Here is a 23927-nt window from a genome sequence, read left to right as displayed (position 1 = left end):
TCCCCTCCCCTCCCCTCCCTTCTTCCTTCTCCTCCTCCTCTTCTTCTTTTTCTTCTTTTCTTCTTTTCTTCTTCTTCTTTGTATCACCCCATCCCCAGACAGGGTTTCTCTGTGTATTCTTGTCTGTCCTGGAGCTTGCTCTGTGTATACCAGGCTGGCCTTGAACTCACAGAGCTCCTCCTGCCTCTGTCTCCCGAGTGCTGAGATTGAAGGCATGTGCTACTACCACCACACAACATTTCCTGACCTTAGAGGATTTAAAGGAAATATTCCTTTCTCTTTCAAAAGAAGATAGAAACAATCAATTGCATTGATTTAAGAGATAACGTGCATTTATCTCAAGCTAAATATCTCGTGGCTTTCTTTTTCAAGCTCCCAATTGAAGATGTATGCAGCCTAGCATCCCAGTCTCTGCCCATTGAGCTGACTGCTGTAGTGCCTGAGTCTACAGAAGACATCCTCTTGAAGGGCTTCTCTTCCTTAGGAATGGAAGAAGAGAGAATTGAAACTGCGCAGCAGGTAAGTGGTGTCATCTTTTCTAGGGACATTGGATTTTTCTAGGTTTCGGAATACTGGTTCAAAAATAAGGACAACATAGGCATGTCTAACTTGCACCTGGGCCACATGTGTCCTAGGGTAGCTATGAGCATGGCCCAACACTTGCAGGTGGTAAGATGATATCAGTGTCAAAGGTTAGACACCCTGAAGGCACTAGCATCAGGTCTTTATAGAACAGTTTTAGTTTTGTGTTAGTTTTGGCTGTTAGCTGTTTTTAAGTGACCTTATTGCCTATCTTAGTTAGGGTTTTATTGCTATGAAGAGACACCGTGACCACAGCAACTCTTATAAAGGAAAACATTAAATTGGGGCTGGCTTACAGTTTCAGAGCTTCAAAGATTTAGTCCATCATCATCATGGTGGGAAACATGGCAGCATGTAGGCAGACATGGTGCTGGAGAAGGGGCTGAGAGTTCTGTATCTGGATTGGCAGGCAGCAGGAAGAGAGAGACACTGGGCTTGGCCTGAGCATATGAAACCTCAAAGCCCATGCCTGGTGGCACACTTCCTTCTGCTATAGTTGGTCTGACCTACATCTGGTCCTGCTGTAGTTAGGTCAATCCACGTCTGGTCCTGCTGTAGTTAGGCCAACCTACATCTGAAAGTCACCTCCATTATTTAGCATCATTGTGAAGTTTGGCAAATTACTTTCCTTTTTGGGCCTTTATTTTCTGAGTCTATAAAATAAGGATGATTATATACCCATCTCAGATGATTTTATGAGAATTAAATAACACATGCAAATATAGTGTGTAGCAAGCACACAGTAAATGCTTAGAAAATGTTAGCCAAGGTAGATGACAATCCCACATACTGTTGACATTGACTCCCTCTTTGAGAACTGGAGAACATGGTCTTGCACTATGTCTGTGAATATTATTGTACTGTTTGAAACAATCATTTTTCCCTTCCACATTATCTTAGTACACAAAATAGCATATTTCACTTGCATATTATGCTACTGTGCTGTGCTCTCCCCTTCCTTCATTGTCCTTCCCTACCTTCCTCCACTCATGCTCTTTCTCCCTTCTCTCCTTTCACAGAGTTCCCTTTCTGGGTAAACAAAATCTGTATTAAATTCAGACTTGCATATCTTTTTAAAAGTTTAAAGCATCTACTATGTAGGGTTATGATTTATATATAACCAAATGTTCTCACTTTAAGTGTCAGTTGGATGAGTTTTGGTGTATATACTGGTATAACTTCTATCAAGATACATGCCTGATATGAACCTGTTTTTGTTTTTGTGTTTGAGACAGAGTCTCATGTAGTATAGGATGGCTTCCTAGTCACAGTGTAGCCCAGGCTGGCTTTAAACTCCTGACCTTCTGACCGCTATTTCCCAAAGTGTTAAGATTATAGGTGTGTGCCACCATACCTGACTAAAATAGAAAACATTTTTAGCACCCCCTGCCAAATTTCTCAAGTAAATTAACTCTTGCTTTGCTTTGTTTTGTTTTATGTTTTCCCCTTTGCCTCCTCCTTCTCCAGTGTTTTATTATGTAGCCCAGGCTGGCTTTGCACTTGTCATCCTCTTGCTTCAGTTTTTTAAGTGCTGGTATTGCAGGCATATATGACCATGCGAGATTTTACCTATTTTTAAATAATGGATGATTTCTAAAACATTGCTATAGGGACAGACACACCTCAAGTCAATACTCTGTTTCACTTTTCATTTGTATTTAATGTGTATGGATGTTTTCCTTGCATGTATTTCTGTGTACTCCTTATGTGCTTGGTTCTCCCAGAAGCCAGAAGAAGGTGTTAGATTCCCTGGAACTAGAGTTACAGACAGTTGTAAGCTGTCATGTGGTTGCTGAGAATTGAAGCAGGTCATCTGGAAGAGTAGCCAGTGCTCTTAACTACTGAGCCATTTCTGCAGTCTCTCCAAAGTTCAGATTCTTTTTTTTTTTTAACTTTTAAAAAATTTTTTTATTAATTACACTTTATTCATTTTGTATCCCCCCATAAGCCCCTCCCTCCTCCCCTCCTGATCCCACCCTTTCTCTCATTTCTGCATGTATGCCCCTCCCCAAGTCCACTGATAGGGGAGGTTCTCCTCTCCTTTCTGATCTTAGTCTATCAGTTCTGGTCAAAAGTGGCTGCGTTGTCCTCTTCTGTGGCCTGGTAAGGCTGCTCCCCCCTCGGGGAGGTGATCAACGAGCAGGCCAATCAGATTATGTCAGAGGCAGTCCCTCTTCCCATTACTAGGTAACCCACTTGGACACTGACCTGCCATGGGCTACATCTGTGCAGGGGTTCTAGGTTATCTCCATGAATAGTCCTTGGTTGGAGTATGAGTCTCTGGGAAGTTTCCTGTGTTCAAATTTTCTTGTTCTGTTGCTCTCCTTGTGGACAAAGTCCAGATTCTTAATTCACTATGTGATTTTCAAGTTTATATTCTCACTTTTCTTATTAGGTAACATTAATATTAATCTTTATTCAAAGCCCTATGCTAATTCTTCAGATTTGGCAATCTAAGAGCCAAGTATTGGTTTCTTAAGAAGAAATATGTGCGTGTGTGTGTGTGTGTGTGTGTGTGTGTGTGTGTGTGTGTGTCTTTAATACTGTTTCTTACTTGACTCTGGAGGTGACCAATGCCTTTCATATCCTTTGGTTTTCCTGGCATACAGATGTTGAATATTCTCAAAGCTCAAAGCTAGTTATTAGTGGCTAAGCCCTAGACATGAGATTCAGTTAGGTGATGCCTACCCTTTAACTTGTGCTCTACCAGGTAATCACTTTCCATTTATCTTTTTTAGTTTGGTTGACAGAATACTACTCTTATTTTTCAGTTTTTCTCATGGTTTGCAAAGCTACAAACTCAGATGGATCAGGATGAAGGAACTAAATATAGGTATGTGTGGGTCCTTTATTTGTTGGCTATCCTGATTTTTACATCACAGTCATCTTAAATTACCAAGAAAACTTAACAGTCAGATTTTCTTTAAGACTATTGAGGATGAAGATTGGGGTGATAAGTGATTTTCAAAAAGAACTGCAGAAAGGCCTTGGGTAAAGAAGTTGTCTGGGAAATCTGTGAGGTGTTTGTTGTTTCAGGAGAAGCATTCCTGGCAGGAAGACCATCTGAATTGAGTGTGGCTAGTATGTGCTGCTAGCAGGGGAAGAATGACACCAGGCAGTTTCTCTCTCGGTTTAGATTATGGGCTCTGTATTCATGTTCAGTTAACATTTATTTATGGCCACTAGCATCTTTTGTTTTTCTTTTTGTCTTTTTGAGATAGGGTGTCACTCCGTAGCCCTGACTGTCCTGTTAACACTCTTACGTAGACGAGGCTGGCTTCAAACTCACAGAAGAGTTGCTTGTTTCTGCCTCCCAAGTGGTGGGATTAAAGGTGTCACCACTGTGCCTGGCATATTCATGGCTAATAGTGCTAGGCAGTGTGTTAGGGATGTACAGTCCCACTTTATCCATAGCAGATCTGCAAGGAAACGTTGCCATTTTACAAAATGGCCAAACTGAGGCTTTGACACATTGATTGCCAGTGCCATTTGGGCTTAGGTAGAGCTGCAGTTTAGATCAGTGTCTTCTCAAATCCAAAATTGTTTTCACATCACTGGTCTTTGGAGGTAGCAGTTATCTGAAGGAGTAACCTTACTTGCTGCCTTGGGGTGTCCTAGTGTCCCCATTTGAAGGTTGACACCAGTAACTTATTGACTTACATGCAAGAAACCAGGTTGCGGCTCTCAGGCGAATTCCTTTTATTGCTGGTGGTGTCAGTGATTCATCTTGTAAGCACTGAAATAGTTTATGGGCTAGCTTTTGCTGTGGTTCTGAATGTTAAACATTTTGGAAGAGTAGGTCAGATTTTCTACCTGAAATTTATAATTTTGGAAAAGATGAGACCTTATTGTTTTTGACTATGCTTATTGGGGGAAAATATTATTGCCAATCCCCTCTTGGTTCTGTTTTCTAGACAGATGAGGGATTACTTGTCTGGGTTTCAGGAACAGTGTGATGCTATACTGAATGATGTGAACAGTGCTCTTCAGCATCTGGAGGCCTTGCAGAAACAGTATCTCTTTGTGTCCAATAAGACAGGAGCTCTTCATGAAGCCTGCGAGCAGCTCCTAAAAGAACAGGTAATTGGCAATCAGGGAAGAGATACAGGGTCAGTGATTAATTTTAAATGGATGAATGCTATTTAATTTTAATTTTCTTAGTTTTTCCAAGTAGATCTGAAGGTTACTCTCTGTGAGACTGTTAAACATGCAGATGGCTGTAGGGCGTCAGGGCAGAGGCAGGCTCCCTCCTTTGATCTGCTGCGTGCAGCTGCAGAGTGCACTGCTTGTGTTCTGGCCACTGCTCCTGACACTGTCAGATAGGCACAGTGACTGCACTCATGGTGGGTTTGTTTCTAATCAGCTGCCTGAGCAGTTTGACCATAAACTTGTAAGTTGCAGATAGTGTATTAAAGTTACTGTATTTCAGAATTTTCTCTGTATTTTTTTGTGTGTTTTATTTCACAAAAGACCGTATGATATTAGTTATTGTCTCTTGGTTGATGGGTGCAGAAATACAGGAGCATGATTCTGAAATCACTTTTGATTTAAACTTAAATGTCAAATATAAATCTGTTCAAAGTAATGTTGACATTAGGGTACCAGTTTTATGTATTTTTATAATAATTGATTTTTCTCTTTATAATGTGAGTCGGAACTTGCTGACCTTGCTGAGCATATACAACAGAAGCTGTCTTACTTTAATGAATTGGAGACGATTAACACAGTAAGTGCTTTGCACGTTCCTGTAAAGTTAGTGATATTTTGTATTTCCCTTCTGTAGCAATCTTCAAGCGTACAAAGTGATACTTGAACTTACCGGTTGTTCTCTTCTCTGCTTTTGATTTAAGCAGTGGACGTGCCATTATCAATTGAGAATTTTCCACATGTGATTTAAATAGGATTTCTTAAATTATGTTATTGTTACCAGATCTCTTTATTTATTACCTATTGTAGAATTTTCCCTCTAAGCTATGAAAATTAGGACAGTAACTGTTCAGTTCTAAGTTGTGCTGTGTTGCGTGTCTATAATAGTGTCTACACACTCTAAGCCAGCTCCCATGTTCATTTTGAGGAAGCTTGTAGTCCTCATAAGGCAGATAATAAGGGCATCTCGGTAAGTTATAATTCTGTGTTTCTGACTTGTCAGTCACAGCTATTTATAAATCATATTATTCAGTTGTTAAAATAATTACCATTATTAAGCCCAGTATTAAAGACATAAAGCTGGCAGCCATTTGGACGTGGGATGCTGTGTGAATTAGTTCATTGGCAAATCACTTGTGTATCAAGAAAGAATAAATGGCTAATAATATTTGGCTTTTCTTTTCTGTGCTGGAAGTAGAGCCCAGGGCCCTACGAGCATGCTCAGCAGGTGCTGTGACTGCTAGTTAGTCCTTTAACCATAAGAACTTAGCCAGTGTCCAAATGCAGACATAGTAGATGTTGTGAAGTGATAGGAAGTGGGATTGCTGGGTTTGTGATGTATTAATTCAGTTGCACAGCAGCATTGTAAAAACACTTTCTGAGCTCTTCTGCTTTTTTTTTTTTCTAACTAGGTTGACACTAGGTTGTTATACATGGAGCACAGTTGAGGATATTTTAGTGATTGTTCAAGACTGTTCTAGTAGCCTATAAGTACACTATTACATTTAAAAAGAAATATGTTCGCCAGGCATGGTGGTGCATGCCTGTAATCCCAGCACTCGGGGAGGCAGAGGCAGGTGGATTTCTGTGAGTTTGAAGCCAGCCTGGTCTATAAAGCAAGTCCAGGACCACCAAGGCTACATAGAGAAACTCTGTCTTGAAAAAAAAAAAAAAAGTTAATTCTAATAATTTTCAATGTTTACTTTTTTGTTGATAATTGATTGTTCCTTTTCCTTCTGCTTGAAGAAATTGAATTCCCCCACATTGTCTGTGAATAGTGAAGGATTTATCCCTATGCTGGCCAAGTTAGATGACTGTATAACATATATTTCATCTCATGTAAGTCATGTTTTTATGCTTTACAATATTAACATTTCTATTAATCACTTAGTCTATACAATTGTTTTTCCCCACTGGGAAAAATTTAGTCAGCTTTCCCTGTATGGCTTTCTCCTGTGTGGAATCAACCAGCTGTGTATCTCAAAGATTAAAAAGAACCTTTTGTTTGTACTAAACATGTACAACCTGTTTTCCTTGTTACTATTCCCTTAACGGTCTAGCATCATAACTGTCTCCATAGCATTTATGTTACATTTGGCTTATAAATAGCTGATGATATAAAGTATAAGGGGGATGTGAAGTTGGTATATGCAACTTCTGCATCATTGTATGCAAAGTGTTTGAGTACTGTCTTATCCTTTGGGGTCATGGAACTAGTGCTATTTGAATACTGAGGGATGATTCTATGTCTGTAACATGCTGAAGAAAAACAAGCACTTTTTTTTCCTGCCCTTTTTAGTGGTATACACAATACTTTTGGCTGTTAAGGGTCTCCTGGAGTGAGAAGAGCCCTCATTGAGTTAGCTTTATCCTACCTAAAAGGATGTGACATTTTAAGGTGTTCATGGATGTGGGAGATGCTGAGTTACTTGGGTGGGGGTTCAGGAGATACCCAGAAGGACAAGTCCTTTCATTTTATTCCTCTCTTGATCCCTGAGGATTTACTGCTGCTCTTATTTTTGCTAACTCCATTCTGTTTCTAGTAGGGTCTTCACACTAGCCTCAGAGTTCATGGGGCATTGACATTAATTGCTTGCAACTGCACATGCTGACTGAGCCCCAGCTTTGTGCCAGGCACTGAGGGTTTGGCTGCGACCAAGTCACACAAGTAGTGCTTTTGATGGAGCTAATGGTCCACAGAACTTACTGTGTTGCTTTGCATAGAAGATGCCTTGGTTCTCACTGAAAGTTTGCTTGCTGTTAATATTTATTTCTTTTGTAAATTTCTTTGTTTTACAGCCTAATTTTAAAGATTATCCTGTATACTTACTGAAGTTTAAACAATGTCTTTCTAAAGCTTTGCACCTCATGAAGACATATACTGTGAACACACTGCAGACTCTCACGAATCAGTTACTAAAAAGGGTGAGTTAACTGATCCTAATGACAGCTTGACTTTTATTTTTGATTTATGTGTCTTCCACAATCTTTGTTTGAACTAATACTGTATAACTAAAAATTTTACCCTTATTAAGTAAGAATATATGCTGCAGTTTTTATAATAGAGAAGTATGACTATATCCTATATAGCTCAGCTAGCAGAGCCCTTGCCTGGTATTATAGAGTTCTGGTTTCAACCCCTAGCACCAGGAGAAAAATTTAAAATGAGGAAAATTCTTTTATGTTATACACTATTCAAACTTAGTCAATTTTACTATTTTTGATTTATTTCCTGCCCATATTTGTATGAAAAAGCTAAAATGAATGCTTCACATAACAAATAGCTTGTATCTCATTTTACAATTCATCAAATAATACTGGATTCTACTCATACTTTTTGGACTTTTCTCTATGTATGTATGTGTGCATGCAAGTATAAGCAACTTTTGGGTCATGGATAACTAGGACAGTGCTCTAATTGCACCCAGGGCTTTGGACACACCAGGTAAGAATTTTTTTTGAGACAGGTGTCACTGTGTTGCTCTGCCCATCCTTGAACTTGTGGTCCTCTTGCTTCTTGGATTACATGCATATACGATTATATATATATATATATAATATATTATATTATATATACATGGTATATGCGATTACAGGCATATACCATCGTACCTGCAGCATGCATATTTGTATTGAGTGTTCCCTAACAATTAATATTTTATTAGAAACTGTATGGTGGAAAAGAGAGCTGAGGTCCTTGCTGTCATAGTGATTGTATTTAGAAATAATAACTAGTAAAAATGTTGAAAAAAACTAGTTACAAATTAGTAGGTGCTAGATAGAAAAGTAACATACACTGACTAGGTTAGAAAATTAAGAGTAGTGCTATCTAGGATGGTCACTGAATATATTTCTTTCCCAAGAGAACAAAGCCATGAAGGCTGTACTTTATTTTCTAAGTTCACTTCTCAGTTGGGCATCCCTGTGACCTACACTGCTTGGGAGATGGAGGCAGGATAAGTAGTTCAAGGACATGTCTGTGTAACTAACTCACTGAGACCTCTTTCAGTGTAAAGTAAAACCAACCAAATTAGAGGTAGGCTGGGGTGCTGCCTAGAGGTAGAGCAGTGTGTAGTGCCGGGTCTTGGATTCAGCCCTACTACGGCAGAGGGAAAAGTAAAGGGAACTTAAGAACGGCCTTTCTCAAAGACATGCACTGCATGTCAGAGATACTAAAAATGTGGCCAGGGTCCTGTACTCAATAAATACAGTTTAAGTCTGCATTCAGTTCTACTTACTGCCAAAATTCAAGTAATACAGGATAATATTTAACTATAAAGAGAGAGGATGGTAGCTCAACTAATTAGATGATAGCTATAGCAACATTAACATATAACCTCTCTGAGATTTTCTTCTCAAGCTTTTGGTAGGTATGGAGATGAAGCAGAAGATGTATGAAGTTGTTTGTGTTCCTTTTCTGAGTAATTACTTGTTTGCTAATACTTTTCTTCTCTATTCCTCATGTTTTGTCAGGACCCCTCATCAGTACCTAATGCAGACAACGCCTTCACACTGTTTTATGTGAAATTTCGAGCTGCTGCCCCTAAAGTCAGAGTAAGTCTGTTGACACATTGAATATTATTATGAAAATTTCAGCCAATCCTTTGGAAGACCTCCAGTGCCTTAGTTCTTTTGCTTATCCCAGGAAAGGATTTGCATTTAAAGTCTTTGCCCTTCCTGTAATGCTCAGGAAAGTTTCTGGATGATGTGGGAACTGGTGAGACGGCTCAGATGTAAAGACCCTGTTGCCAAGCCTGATTACCTGAGTTCAGTCCCTGATGAAGGACAGGACGGACTTCTGGAGGACATAAGTACATTGACACACAGACACACACAGACCAAAGCAATTTGGGTAGGAAAAGCTTTATTTGTCTCACACTTCCACATTCATCACTGAAGGAAGTCAGAATAGGAACTTAAGCAGGTCAGGAACCTGAAGGCAGAAGCTGATGCAGAGGCCATGGAAGAGTGCTGCTTACTGCCTTGCTCTCCCCGGCTCACTCAGCCTGCTTATAGAAACAGGACCACCAGCCCAGGGATGGCACCACCCGTAATGCTGGGTCCTTCCCTCTCAATCACTAATTAAGAAAATACCCTGCAGACCTGCCTAGAACTTGATCTTATGGAGGCATTTTCTCAATTGAGGTTTCCTCCTTTCAGGTAACTTTAGCTTGTGTCAAGTTGACGTAAAGCTATCCAGCACACACACTAAAAAAATGTAAAAAGAAATCCAATTCAGATTTATAGTGGAGTTGAGGGTGTTATACAGGAAGCAACATTTCTATGGTAAGGGAAGGTTTTAGAGACATAAAAGACATGCATTTCAGGGGGATTCCCATTTACTGTATTATAACTGGACGACAGGATGTTATTAGAGCGTGATGGGAAAGAGGAAGGAAAAGCAACAAGGCATGTTGCATGGCAGGCTGATTAATGAAAAGTAGGAAATAGAATGCTTTGGTCAGATTACCATTTTATAGATTACAGGTGCAGTGAAAAGAAATGGATTATAATGAAGAGAAATCTTGAAGTAGGGAGGAGGACCCATCAACAAACAAGGTGTGCAGCCTTCGGGAGAGGCGTAAGAGCTGGACAGGGCTCTGGTAGGACATTGAATGAGGCAAGGGTGCATCTTACTTCCTGAGAAGCATCTGGTAGTCAAGGAATGGCCAGTGTATTTATCCTGATTAAATGAGAAGTGGGGAGGAATGGCCAAACCCAGTGTTTGGTTATGCCAGTTGAGGTAGTTAACTGGAGCTTATACATGTATGCTCTTTTTGTCACTAGAAGGAACTTTGCACTTTTGTTGACAGGACTTCATGCTCTTCCTTGAAAATCAGCGAGTTGAACAAGAATAATTTTGTTTTTCAGATGAAAGATGCTTGGTTTTGTGTAGAAGACTGAGGAAGAGGGTGATGAGGAGATTTGGATTGTGCCTGATTGATTTCTTTTGTCTATTAGCTAAAAGCCTTATTGAATATTTAACTCTGAAAGAAATGACATAGACAGGAGGACTTAGTGGGTGACTATGAAATGATTGCTTAATGATCAGTGGCTTTGCCACTTTTTTTTTTTTTTTTTAGTAACCAAGTAGTATAGGTTATGGGGTTCTGTTTATTACGATAGAAGGCATAAAATATTAACCTAGCAGTAACATTAATGGAAATATGGGATAAATGAAATGATAAAAGTATATAAAAAATCATGAAAGATTAAAAAGATGATAAATCCGTCATGGTGCTGGTTGGAGAGAGTTATTTTGAAATGTCAGTTCTTTTTTCAGTGTACTTATTGTTTGGAATGTACTGTTAGCTAAAGTTACAGAAAGATTTCTTTAGATCAGTAAGACAAAACAAAATTTTGGAAAGTGTAGTGTTGATTTAAGAATTCACAGACAGGTCACTGACATGAAAAATTCTAGAACTCGGAGCATTTCAAGTAAAAAGAAAGATCTAGGGATTTCTACATGTATTGGAAAAATTTGCTAAGTATCTGGGCAAAAAACAACCCTTTTATTTCATGACATCAGAATACATTCTCGGTGATCTAATAAATATTAAATTAGTAAGTATAGACCTCCTGAAAGTACAACTAAGAATTACCAGATTAAAATTAATTAGCAGATTAAAAGATTAAAGGGACAAAAATTAAAAATTCTAACTCTTAAATAGGAAAACAAAGGTAGAAAGTAAAATGTTTGTTGAGAGAGATGAATATTTATTATAAAATGACCAGTGTGGGGAATGCATGCTAGTTATGTTTTTTTTTTTTTTTTTTTTTTTTTTTTTTGTCTCAGAAGTTTCAGATTAAGGTAGAATAGTGTTTTTGAGGTTTCAGTAATGGTTTTCTTTCCAAAATACATTTTTAGCGGCACAGAATAAAAAACCATATAAAGTATATTTCTTTGATTTAGTGTGTTGAAGTGCCCATAAAGTTGTGCTTACAAAGGAGTTACTAGGGGGCCGAAGAGAAGGCCCAGTGGTTAGAGCACTGGCTGCTGTTCCACAGTGTCCTGTTCCAATTCCCAGACCCTACATTGTGGCTAACCAAGAGTCTGTAACTCCAGGCCCCAGGGATCTGATGCCTTTTGGCCCTTCATGCATGTGGTGCACAGACATACATGCAGGCAAAGCACCGTACACATAGAAATAATGAAGTTTTTGGAAAAAGAAAAGAGAAAAATTTAGTTAACTCATTATACCAGTTTGCCTTATGGAGTCTTGGAGAAGTGAACATTCCTGCCTGGGCTTTGATATGTCAGGACAGGTATTTGACACCAGGCTGTGAATTAGTGACTGTGCTTCTGGGAGCAAATGCTGAACAGAACAGTTGATTTTGAATGCATCTACCCACAGTATAATATGCAGCCACTTCCTATGATGTCACATTGAGTTATTTAATTTCTGTTGCTGCTGCTGTTTGAGATGGGCTGCTGCTATATATGCAGTCCATGCTGGCTTCAAAGTCACCACTGGGCTCAGACTGGCCGGGAACTCCCCATGCCCCTTTGCTTCACCTTCCCAAGTACATTCCACCATATCCAGGCTCAAGTAATGTTTTAAATGCTGTGGGCAGTGATTATTGAGTATTTACTAGCTACCAGATAAAGCTTTCTGGGTCTTGTGTGTGTGTGTGTGTGTGTGTGTGTGTGTGTTTTATCATTGGAAAGTATTTAATGATAGAAAAATATTTATGAAATGTTATTAAAAACAGATTATAGAGCTGAATATATAGTACAATTCCACCTTTCATTCAAAAGAAAATGTGGGGCTGGAGAGATAGTTCATTGGTTAAGAACACTGGTTGCTCTTTTAGAGGACCCAGGTTTGAGTCCCACCACCCATATGGGCCTCACAACTGTCTGTAACTCCAGTCTCTGTGGTCTGATGCCCTCTTCTGACCTTCATGGGCACCAGGACTCATGTGCACAAATACACATGCAGGCAAAGCATCCAGACTTATAAAGAAAATTAAAGAAAACAAAGAAAGAGTGCGAATTTGGTATTAAAAAAAAAAAAAACAACAACTTAAAGGGGGCTGGAGAGATGGCTCAGAGGTTAAGAGCACTGACTGTTCTTCCAGAGGTCCTGAGTTCAATTCCCAGCAACTACATGGTGGCTTATAATGATCTATAATGAGATATAGTGCCCTCTTCTGGCCTGCAGGTGTACATGCAGACAGAACATTGACTACATAATAAATAAATCTTAAACAAAAACCTGAAAAAGATGTACTCTGGTATTAAGCATGATCGCTTCTTACATGTCATTTTTAAGATTTTTAACTTTTCACATTGTTACTTAAGTGAGGGTACCAGTATAACCAGTAAGCAATGGGAAGTACAGCTAAGACAGGTGAACATATATGTCTTTCTTTATTTCCCAGGCTCTTATCGAACAGATAGAGCAACGCTCTGAGAAGATACCCGAGTGAGTACTCAGCAGCTCTTGTCTTTTTGTTGTACCCTTCACAATCTCGTTATGCTCTTGGCACTTTCTGAGCAGCTGCCTCCCTGTCCTCAGGCACAGTTTTATAAAGCAGAGTCTCAGGCTTGGCCTAGCAGGTTTGTCATGGTGACACTAGCAGAGTTTCCTTCTTTTTCAGTCAAGCAGATGTGCGGTCTCTGTTGAAGAGAACGCTTCCCTAAAAGACCAAGCTTTTGTATCAGTTTATTGTGCTTTCTTTTCTGTATCTGTATTCTTGAGTGTTTACTGTGGGCAAAAGAGGGGTGACCATTATGGCTTTAGAAGCCTGGCAACCTGTTCTGTAACTTCAGATCAGATGTAATTTGTACGTTTGAAATAAAAATGTATACTCCAGTCTTACTATTTTTTTCTAGTTAAAAATACTGTATATTCACTGTCCATAGTGATAGGCTCATAAAGACATTTTAATTCAAGCATCTCATGTACTTTGCCCTTATTCCTTCCCCCATACCTTCCTCTTTCTCTATTCTTAGTACTCCTCTCCTTACCCCAGCTGGCCCCCTCTACTCTCATTTCTTCTGTGCGGATGTGTAAATCTAGCCTCCACACAGGAGAGGAATCATACAATAGTTCTTGTCTTGTTCTTCCTTTGCCTTCCATCAGATACCAGCACCTGCTCAATGATATCCACCAGTGTTACCTTGATCAGCGTGAGCTCCTTTTGGGCCCCAGTATTGCCTGTACTGTTGCGGAGCTAACCAGCCAAAACAACAGAGACCATTGTGCCTTGGTAAGTGCCTGCTGTTGGACAAGTCCTGCTCTTTCCTCTCCGATACGTGCTGATTCACTCTCTTCTTAACAGTATTCTTCCAGGTTTGGCCATGTCTCTGAGGCTTTCTGAGCAGTCACCTCTAACCTTATTTTTGTAGCACACAGCTTTTGGGAGAAAATAAGTCAGTTAGGACTCAGCAGGTTGATATCCTTTTTGTTTCCCAAATCAACATTTATTTCATAGTGGAAATAAGTTCTTCAGCTTTGTAAAATGTCCTCACATTATTATTATTTTTGAAATATGAAGATTTACAAGTATATATTCTTCCTTGAAAGATGAAGTTTCAGAGTTAGTGGATTTATGTTGAAAAGTAATTGGTAATTGTTAGGTGTTCTTTGGTTTGTTTAAGATATGGTCTCATTATGCAACCTACCTAGATTGGCCTTCATGTTTGCTTGTCCTCCCTCAGCCTTCTGATTGCTGGGATTACGTTTGTGCTACCATGCCAGCTTAGTTTTTTGATGCAGAAATGGCCTTTTGTTGAGTGTGATTTTAACTCATACTTTGGAAAAAAACACATAAAAGTTCTTTTTAAAAGTACCCTCTTTCAACTAGAAAATCTTGTTCATTATCAAAAGTTTAGAAAATAAAATAGTAAAAAATTTTATTTTGTAGTAATCCACTGAGAACCAGCCATTTTCTGTTTTCTAGAAAGTTGCTTATGAATCTATGTGTGTAATCTCTTTGCAAGCAAAGTATAGGCTTCATTCCGTAAGACCTGGAATGTGCGTCTTTGTAGGTGGGATGTGTTTGTTTATTGCAGGTTCGCAGTGGCTGTGCCTTTATGGTCCATGTATGCCAAGATGAGTACCAACTTTACAATGAATTTTTCACAAAGCCAACGTCAAAATTAGAGTAAGTGATACATGGGATCTAGCTCTTGTGGGTAAGATTTAATTTGCTATTGACAATAATGGACTAATATACTGTAGGAACATTCTACAGTTAACAACAGTGTTTGAGCTCTGTTGTGTGGAAACAGAATATTGTGATTATCTTCTTAAGTCTGTAGTTGAAAGGCAAGCATGCTTTCATATTTTTCTTAGTGAAATTTTGGAGACATTATGGGATGATAACAAGAAGTCTAAGAATGGTCAGTCTCCTCTATCCAGAGGCAGTCCTTTGTCCCTCTGGGGCAAATATTCCTTTCCCCTCTTCCTTGTTCGTTTTCCCTTCTCCCTCATCCTCTCTCTGCTGTTTTTGTCTCATATTTCCTGCCCTTTGTCTCTCTGGGGCAAAAAAAAAATCTCCTTTGTGCTGAGACTTGGTCTTGGTGTGTCTTGTGCCAACTCTGGTCCTTTTATGCATAAAATAATCTTTAAAAATGTCTAAGAACTAAGTCCTGGGATCTAGATTCCTTTATCTATACCACATATAGTACCTTCTAGTTTAGAAATTCTTTGTGGCTAACTAATGAACAATAGTTTAAAATGTAGATGTTGTTTGTGATTTTTTGTTAAATGATTTTCACGTTTATTGTTAGTCACTTGAGCCCTCATGTTGGTTATTTTTGACTCAGAAAGATCCCAAGATTATGACTCATATTGAAGAACAGAAAAACGTCTTTCCTGATTTGGTTAGGGTGGTTCCTTAGTGAAGTACTGTGTATAGAAGGGTACTTTTGACAGTGAGAAGCATGGACACCTAACCTTTTCTCTTCAGATGTTTAAAATTTCTCAAAGTACTCGATTTAGGTCCAAAGCACTTGTTGTCTTTTCTCCTTAAATTTTGTTGTTGTTTTGTTTTGTGACAGCTTTTCTCTATGTAGGCCTGGCTGTCCTGGAACTCTCTATGTAGATCAAGCTGGCCTTGAATGCACAGAGATCTGCCTGCTTCTGCCTCTTAAGTGCTGGGATTAAAGGTGTGTGCCACCAGTACTGGCTATTTTTTTTTTTAAAGTTTGAATATGTGGTGTGTGTGTGTGTGTGTAACTGTTATCTGCAATGGTGTAGAATATAAAAGGAAATAACATTATTGTAATTATTTGAAAATATATAAAATTTTTGTTAAAGTGAAAGTTGTAGCCAGGTGTGGTGGCCCATGCCTGCAATTCCAGCACTCATGGAGACAGAGGCAGAGGCAGGTGGATCTCTGTGAGTTTGAGGCCAGCCTGGTCTGAAACAGAGTCCAGGACAGCCAGGGTTACAGTCAGTTGACTTGTGGTTGGGAACAGCTAATTTGAGTTAACTGTTAGGGTTAGGTAGATCCTGAGCTTTTAAAGCAAAAGTAATTTAAAGACTCAATTCTCACACGTCACTCTATAATGTGCCCAGTTACCATTTTCCATTTTTATTCTTTTCATTGGCTAGAGGAAATACATGGAACTTGTTTATTTGTTTTGTTTTATTATTTGTTATTTGCTTTTTTTGAAACAGTGTTTTTCTGTATAGCCTTGGCTGTCCTCGGCTCACTTTGTAGACCAGGCTAGCCTCAAACTCACAGAGATCTGCTTGCCTGTTTCCCTGAGTACTGGGGTTACAGGCGTGCACCACTGTGTCTGGCTTTTAAACACATTGGAAGAATCCTAAAATTTTACTGTTAACAACTAAATCTTGTCCTTCTTTTTAGTGAGCTTTTGGAGAAATTGTGCGTGTCATTGTATGATGTGTTCCGGCCATTGATCATCCATGTCATTCACTTAGAGACCTTATCAGAGCTTTGTGGGATTCTTAAAAACGAAGTGCTTGAAGACCATGTGCAGAACAATGGTAAATATACAGAAGTGATCACTGTAAAAGCTTCTTAATTATATCTGTGGTTCAGTGACTGTGAGAAAATAAAAGGACCTTTTTCTCCACAGCTTCATAAATACTTAATATTTTTTTAGGTTTTAAACTTTTAAAGAAGTAGGGCCAATGTTTTGGAGCTTGGAGTTGTATCTCCTTGTCAAATAAAGATGTTTCTTCACCTGGAACCATTTAATGCTACAAATGAAACATATAGAAATTTAAAAATCTGGCAAAATCAGCAATAAAATAGTCCATTTCATTTTGGCATTTGGGGTCCAGAGAAAACTGAACTTTGGCTTCTTAGGGATCTAGCACACTGGAGCCAAACTCACTTCATGCTTCTGACTAAACTCCAGGGATTATCTGACATGCTCAGGTAGTAGTGAGCCATCAGCTTCAAGCTGAAGTGAAGAGCAGCATTTTTCTCAGTAGCACTCAGTGTTTCACCAGTTACCATCTATTTGGTTGGAACGCAGTAGGGAACATGATTTTGATACCTTTGAAAACTCCCTTTGAAATACGCTCTTGCTGGTGGGGTTGATTGCTGCTGCCTTTTCCAGCAGTAGGTGCATGTTGCTCCTCAAAATTACTCTTTCTGTCCTTAGTTCATTCTGTGGTGTAATGTATCATGTCTCAGTGTTTCTGAAGTTAAGTTGATTTTTAAAGTGCTGTGAATGTTTTCTATCACTGTACGTTATCTCTAGTCCTTGACCCTTGGAAGGATATTACTGACTCATTTTTTAACATCAGTGGCATTGTAGAAAGGGAGATATACTACATAAATTCATATTTCACCTTCTTCTTTGTAAAAATGTGGGATCAGTTTATTCATAAAATGGGGGGGTTGACAACCTGGTAAATAAGCCTCCTTAGCTATCTTTTAGTATTGGTTTGAAGCTATATGGATTAACTTAGTACAGATTTATTGTGAATGTAAATGATAGGAATAAAATGGCAGAGTCCTGGGGAGAAGATGGAAGGGCCAGTTTGTTTCCCCATGTCTAACCTGAGGACATTGAAAGCTCTCTACTAGATTTTCCAAGATCATTGAGTCATACTGAGGAGAGTTCAGCCACTCTCCTCAGACAAGTGGTTCATGCCATGTCAGAGCAGATCAGTAGTTAAGGAAGCACCTTCCTGACTCTAAAGGAGTGGATGATGGCTTTTTTTTTCTTTCTTTCTTTCTTCTTTTTTTTTTTTTTTCTTTCTTTCTTTCTCTTTAAAGCTGAACAACTGGGGGCATTTGCAGCTGGAGTAAAGCAGATGTTGGAAGATGTACAAGAGAGGCTTGTGTATCGAACCCATATCTACATTCAGACAGACATCACAGGCTACAAACCAGCACCTGGAGACTTGGCCTATCCTGATAAGCTAGTCATGATGGAGGTGGGTCTCTTTACCTGGACTTCATCTGCCTGCTGCTCCCAAGCGGCTTGTACTAGTTAAGTTTTGTACTAGTTTTATACTAGTTAAGATAGACTATCTCTCCTTAAATTATCTCTCATAATATAAAATCAATTGTACTTGCCATCAAAGTCATAGGAAATCAAACTAAAGAATTGAGCACAAATATATTGTAATTTACACTTATGTTTGGTAAGCAATCCATACAGTTCTTTGCCCTTTGCCAGGATATGAGCATTCTTGTGCTTTCTTCAGTTTCTCCTATTTCTTTGTGAATGGCATATTAGAGGGTGGATAACATAGCCACTGCCACAGTTAATGTTGGTAGCATGGCCTTTTGTCTTATTCCTAAAATTATATTCTACCAGCTTTGGATTGATGTATTGAAGTCTCCTGTTGTCTCACTGACCCTTCTGACTGTTCTTGTACCTTCATTTTCTGTGATCTTTGGGTAGAGTTCAAAGATTGCCTAGGATATTAGTGTCATGCCAGGGTTATTTGAGTCTAGTTTTAGGTTAAAAAATTAGAATTAGTTTTTAAGTAAAAACTTACAGTAAAAGCAAAAGTATAGCTACTAATGCAGTGAACTCTCTGAATCCATCTTAATTCTTGTTCACTTTTACCCCCTTGCTCCCATCAGTTGTTTTAGGCTGAATTTGTTTCAGGCATTGTTTCAGTATGTAAATACTTTGGTATGTAACTCTGAAAGTTAAGGATGGTTTTGTTTTTAACCAACTATAATAAAACTTCTCACCTAAAAACAACAGAGTTTCTAAAATTCTGGATTCAGATACCCAGTACCCAGTGTTTCATGGTCAAAAGTTGTTAACATTTTTGTCACATTACCTTATTTTTTGTCAACATGTTTTGTTGCTTAATCATTTGAAAGTAGTTTGAATACTTACATTTTTTAAAAAAGTTTTTTTTTCTTTTAAATATGTGTATGTCTGCATGTGTGTGTGTCTATGGAAGCCAGCAGAGGGCGTAGGATCCCCTGGAGCTGGAGTAACAGGTGGTTGTGAATCACTTGATGTGGGAGCTGGGCACTAAATGAGGCTCTTGAAAGAGAAGTGTATATTCTAGCTTCTGACTCATTGATCCAACCCAAGCTAAGGGCTCTTGATACTGACTCCTAAGCATGTTAATTTTTTTAATGAATAAAAATTTTGTCCATGGCTGGCCACACAAAATAATAAATAGAAACCTAAAAAATTAAGTTAAGACTCCTCCTACACTTTGTTTTGTGTTTTATTTTTATAACTGACTATTTGGAAGAAACCAGGATTTGTCTCATTGTTCCTCCTCCTCGTCTTCCTTATAATTGTTTGGTGAGAATACTGATAGCTGATGTTTATTTCGTCATTACATCAAAGGGACGTAATGTGAGGTTTTACAAGGGTTAAGGTGATAATTATGAGGTGTATTTCTGCTTTGTAATGATAGTTTTTCACGATACTGGAAATTTATAGGAGTTTCAGAACATCAGCTGGTTGAGATTGCAAGATACTAAGAAAAACTATACTTGAATGTTCTTTCTTATTTCTCTATATAGCAAATTGCACAGAGTTTAAAGGATGAGCAAAAGAAGGCACCATCAGAAGCTTCTTTTTCAGATGTTCGGTTAGAAGAAGGAGAGTCTAACAGTTTAAGAAAATCTGGTATGTTATGATGTCTTAACTTCTGGTATTTACTTGTTCAGTTTATTAACCTTTTTGCAGACTGTGTCTCTGTCATTAAAGAAAAAAAAAACGAAAACAAAAGCAAAAACCAGCTTGTGCTTTCATACCTTCTTGGGGCAGATTGATAGATCCCACGTGTAATTCTATAGAGTGAAATGATGATAGGATATAACTGATGCTCCTAGACCATGAGGAGCTTTGGGACATAGATGTTGGGAAGGGCATATACTGAGTGAAAAAGAGGGGGTTCAGTGTGAGGTATGGTGTCTGGTAGTGTGTTTTTGTAGAGTGTGAGAGTCAGGTAAAGTCAGGTGGTGCAACTCCAGGACAGGTGGTCCTTTGCTGTATGAGAAAACAGGCTGGGGAACTATGGAGAGGAAGCTAGTAAGCAGCAGCATCCCTCCACGGCCTTTGCTTCACTTCCTGCTTTGAGCTTTTGCCCTGGCTTCTTTCAGTAATGGACTATGACCCAGCACTTATAAGAACACATAAGCCTCTTCCTCCTCTAAGTTGGTTTGGTCAATGTCTTATCATAGCCAGCCAACAGGGAAGGCTCTAAATCTATGTCCTCCAGTATTCAGCCACCCTCTGCTGGGCATCCTGAGTGTGGATAGTGTTTCCAAGTGTGACAAGTGTAACCTGTGCCATAGACAAGTTAAATGCATACCAGAACCAAAGATTGAGCATGAACGAACACATGGAAATTACTATGGTAGTAATTTTTACATTAGTTATATTACAAATTGATATTTGAGATTTATTGGATTAAATAAGACTTTAAAATTCCATTTGTTTTTACTTTTTTATGGTCATTTTAATGTCCCACATTTCTGACTTACGTTATAATTCTGTTATATAGCACTGTTTTGGAGTTCTAGTAGGAGGACTGGTTTAAAGGCTGAGGCATGGCTGGTGCTTAGTCTGTATATCATTCCAGGGCAGTCTGGATGGAAGCCTGTATGGTAGTCTGGGGGAGACGTCGACAGTGCCGGTGTTAAGGAGCTAGTAGGGGCAGAGGAATGGACTGAGCCGACTGAGGAAGAGCAAGCGTGGTTGAAGGCAGAGGAGGTGGTCAACAATTGAGAGTGATGAAATGTTAAAGAAGGGGTACTGCTGTAACCTAGGAGACTAATGGGAGGAGGAAGAGAATCTGAGAAAGCAGTAGAATGGAGTTCCAAAAAAGTAACCTGAAAAGTAATTAAAAGTGTCTTGGGGAAGTTGGTAAGGATTAAGAACCTTGACACTCAGAAGGACAAGAATACATGTCATCCACATGGTGCTGGCGTTAGGAGAATGGGAATGGGAGTCATATATCATGAGGAGCAGAAGTGTAGCAAGACTAACAATTGTCCTAGTTCCTAAGTGTCTGGAACGTGAAAGAATGAGAACCTTCCCAGAGGAAGGCTTGAAATGTATGAGTTAATAAAGTAGAATGGTGCCCTGGCAGAGTGCTGTGGGGCCTTTGTGAAGAGACCAATTGTCAGTCTTTTTATTAGAGAGCACAGGCTTTCTACCCTATGGAGCGTAGTGAAGGAACGGGAGGGCCCCAAGGCTGATGGAGAGAGTGATGTTGGAGGACATGCAGGAGGATCACAGGAGCTGCTCTGCCCTGCCAAGGTGGCTCTGCGAGGAGACATTCTGGCAAAGTTAAATAGTGTAGTAAGCGAGCAGACCAGCTGGCTGCAGCCTCAGAGCACACAACTCTTTCTTTTTATATGGAAAGACGGATCCTGCAGATAGTAGTTTCTTCAACAAAACTCTAGGGCCTCTATGCCTAAGTGTTCTGTGTTCTCTTGTGTCCTTCCCTCCTTCCTTCCTTCCTTCCTTCCTTCCTTCCTTCCTTCCTTCCTTCCTTCCTTCCTTCCTTCCTTCCTTCCTTCCTTTTTCTTTTTTGGACAGGGTTTTACATAGGCTAGGCTGACTGAACTTCTGATCCTCTTGCCTCTACTTCCTGCCTGCTGGGATTACTGGCATGCTCCACTGTACTCAGCATTTGCAGTGCTGAGGGATCATACCCAGGTCTTTGTGTGTTCTAGGCAAGCACTCCACCATCTTATGAAATTTGAAGATCTTAGATTGAAGTGTGGCCTTATGGAAGAGAGTAAAAATTATGCAAGTACTATACAGTTTTGAAAAAATGCTTACCATCAGATATTTTGTTTTATTATTTACTTAAAAAGTTTTCCTTTTTATTTTTATTTTATGTGTATGGGTGTTTTGCCTATATCATGTATGTGTACTGCATGCATACAATGCTTGTAGTGTCGGAAGAGGCCATCAGAGCCCCTGGAACTGGAGTTACAAAGGGTTGTGAGCATTCACGTGAGTGTTGGGAACAGAATCCAGGTTCTCTGGAAGAGCAGCCAGTGCTTTTGACCACTAAGCCATCTCACCAGCCCCTCCTTCACATCCTTTGAACAATCCCAATTTTTTTGACAGGGTTTCTCTGTGTATTCCTGAAACTAACTTTTTAGATTAGGCTGGCTTCTAACTGAGAGATCTATGTGCTTCTGACTCCCAAATGCTTGGATTAAAGGTGTGTGCCACCACTGTCTGGCCAGATATAGATATTTTAAAAAAAATAAATAATAATTATTTTGCAGCATTACCAGTTCATCATGCTATTTTTATTATTGAAAAACAAAATATGTAGAGAAATGAAAAGAAAGATAAGATGAACACACACACGCACTATCTAGATTTGAGACTTAGCATTTATCATAAATGCACACAAACACACTTTTTTGGTAGGGTCTTCCTTTCTAACCTAGACCAGCCTTGAAGGTTTGATGATTGTCCATCAGCCTCAAATGCTAGCATTAAAGGTATGTGCCACCACACAGGCAGCCAGACACTTTAAATTATTAGTGTCCTTGCTTGACACTTTGCATCTCTCCAGAATGAGGACATCTCTTATGTAAGTACGGATATTACTGTGCTAAAAATGTAGTTTTTAAGTTTCTCAAGATGTCCTTGAATAGTTCATATATGAGTATCATCTCTTGTCCCAGAGATATGTATGAGCTCCACCTCTGTGGTTGTTAAATTTGACTTCGGATACTTAAGTGACTGTGATTCTCTTGCAAAGGTGTCCTATTCAGGCACTCTCCTCTGGGTGAAAAGTGCCTTTTCTGACCTGTCCGGTGGTGAGCAGATGTGTTAAGTGATACAGCTCAGAATTGAAGGCAAATGCCAGGCAAGCTTTGATCTGTTTCTGTTTAAAACTGCCCTGTTTCACCAGTCCAGGTGTAGACCTGTAATATAGCTACTCAGGAGCTAAGTCAGGAGGATCACAAGTTAAAGACCTGCCTAAACTACACGTGAGTTAGGGCAGCTTGAACAACTTAGCAAGATCCTGTCTCAGACTTTAGACAGGAGGAAGGTATGGAGTGCTGTGATGATAGAGTGCTTGCCCAGCATGTGTGACGCCTTGGTCTAGACCCCTGTACTGACGTCTGCCTTTATCGGTGCCCACTGCATATAGATCTGCCTTCTAGAATCTGATGGGTCCCACAAGTATGCTGTTGATTTATTCCATAGAGATTACTGATCCTACTTTGTGAGAAAGAACTGGAGTTGAGCAATATTGAGCATATATGTGTATGTATGGCTGGAATGTGTGTGTTCCTGTGCTCTCCAGTTTCTCTCAGTCTGAACCCTTGGCTGGTACTGGTTTACACTTCCTAGGGTATTTGTTATTAAACGAAAGGTGGGGGAAAATTGCTGTCTTCTAGCCATTGCTAGCCAATGGGAATAAATAGTTTACAGCTGCCATGTAAATTCTTGTATGATTCCCACATGCCTGGAACATATGTTCTTTTCCATTTGGGTTTCAGGTTCAACAGACTCCCTCAATCCTAGACTGCAGACCACGATTTCTCCAGCAGATCTTCATGGGATGTGGTATCCCACAGTGCGAAGGACACTTGTCTGTCTCTCCAAATTGTATAGATGCATAGATGTATGTGTGTGAATTCTTATATCTTTACTGTGCCTTGCTTATTTTAGAATTTGCTTGGAATATTTTTAAGTTCTAATCTACTTTAAGAGCTCAGAGCAGTATTTTGTTGATATTATCAGAGTTGTGATTTTTAAATATTTCAGTAACTTGAAGGTTTATCTAATTTAG

At 39.2% G+C, this 23927-nt stretch overlaps 1 protein-coding gene across 1 annotated transcript in view; it reads left to right on the top strand.

Annotated features, from left to right (window-relative positions):
* Cog3 (component of oligomeric golgi complex 3) overlaps nt 1-23927 on the top strand; it is a 51877-nt gene that overhangs the window by 6796 nt on the left and 21154 nt on the right. The window contains exons 2-15 of the mRNA XM_055609686.1: nt 373-519; nt 3354-3415; nt 4497-4662; nt 5234-5308; nt 6475-6567; nt 7528-7653; nt 9202-9282; nt 13114-13157; nt 13818-13944; nt 14750-14841; nt 16555-16694; nt 17941-18101; nt 19672-19777; nt 23635-23759. Of these exons, the coding sequence (XP_055465661.1) occupies nt 373-519; nt 3354-3415; nt 4497-4662; nt 5234-5308; nt 6475-6567; nt 7528-7653; nt 9202-9282; nt 13114-13157; nt 13818-13944; nt 14750-14841; nt 16555-16694; nt 17941-18101; nt 19672-19777; nt 23635-23759 (1545 nt within the window). The remainder of the gene's footprint in view (nt 1-372; nt 520-3353; nt 3416-4496; nt 4663-5233; nt 5309-6474; nt 6568-7527; nt 7654-9201; nt 9283-13113; nt 13158-13817; nt 13945-14749; nt 14842-16554; nt 16695-17940; nt 18102-19671; nt 19778-23634; nt 23760-23927) is intronic.

This window comes from Psammomys obesus, unplaced genomic scaffold (assembly GCF_907164565.1).
Source record: "Psammomys obesus unplaced genomic scaffold, mPsaObe1.curated_primary_1811, whole genome shotgun sequence".
Classification (NCBI taxonomy): Eukaryota; Metazoa; Chordata; class Mammalia; order Rodentia; family Muridae; genus Psammomys; species Psammomys obesus.
The sequence above is the reverse complement of the archived record's forward strand: the minus strand, read 5'-3'. Positions and strand labels throughout refer to the sequence as shown.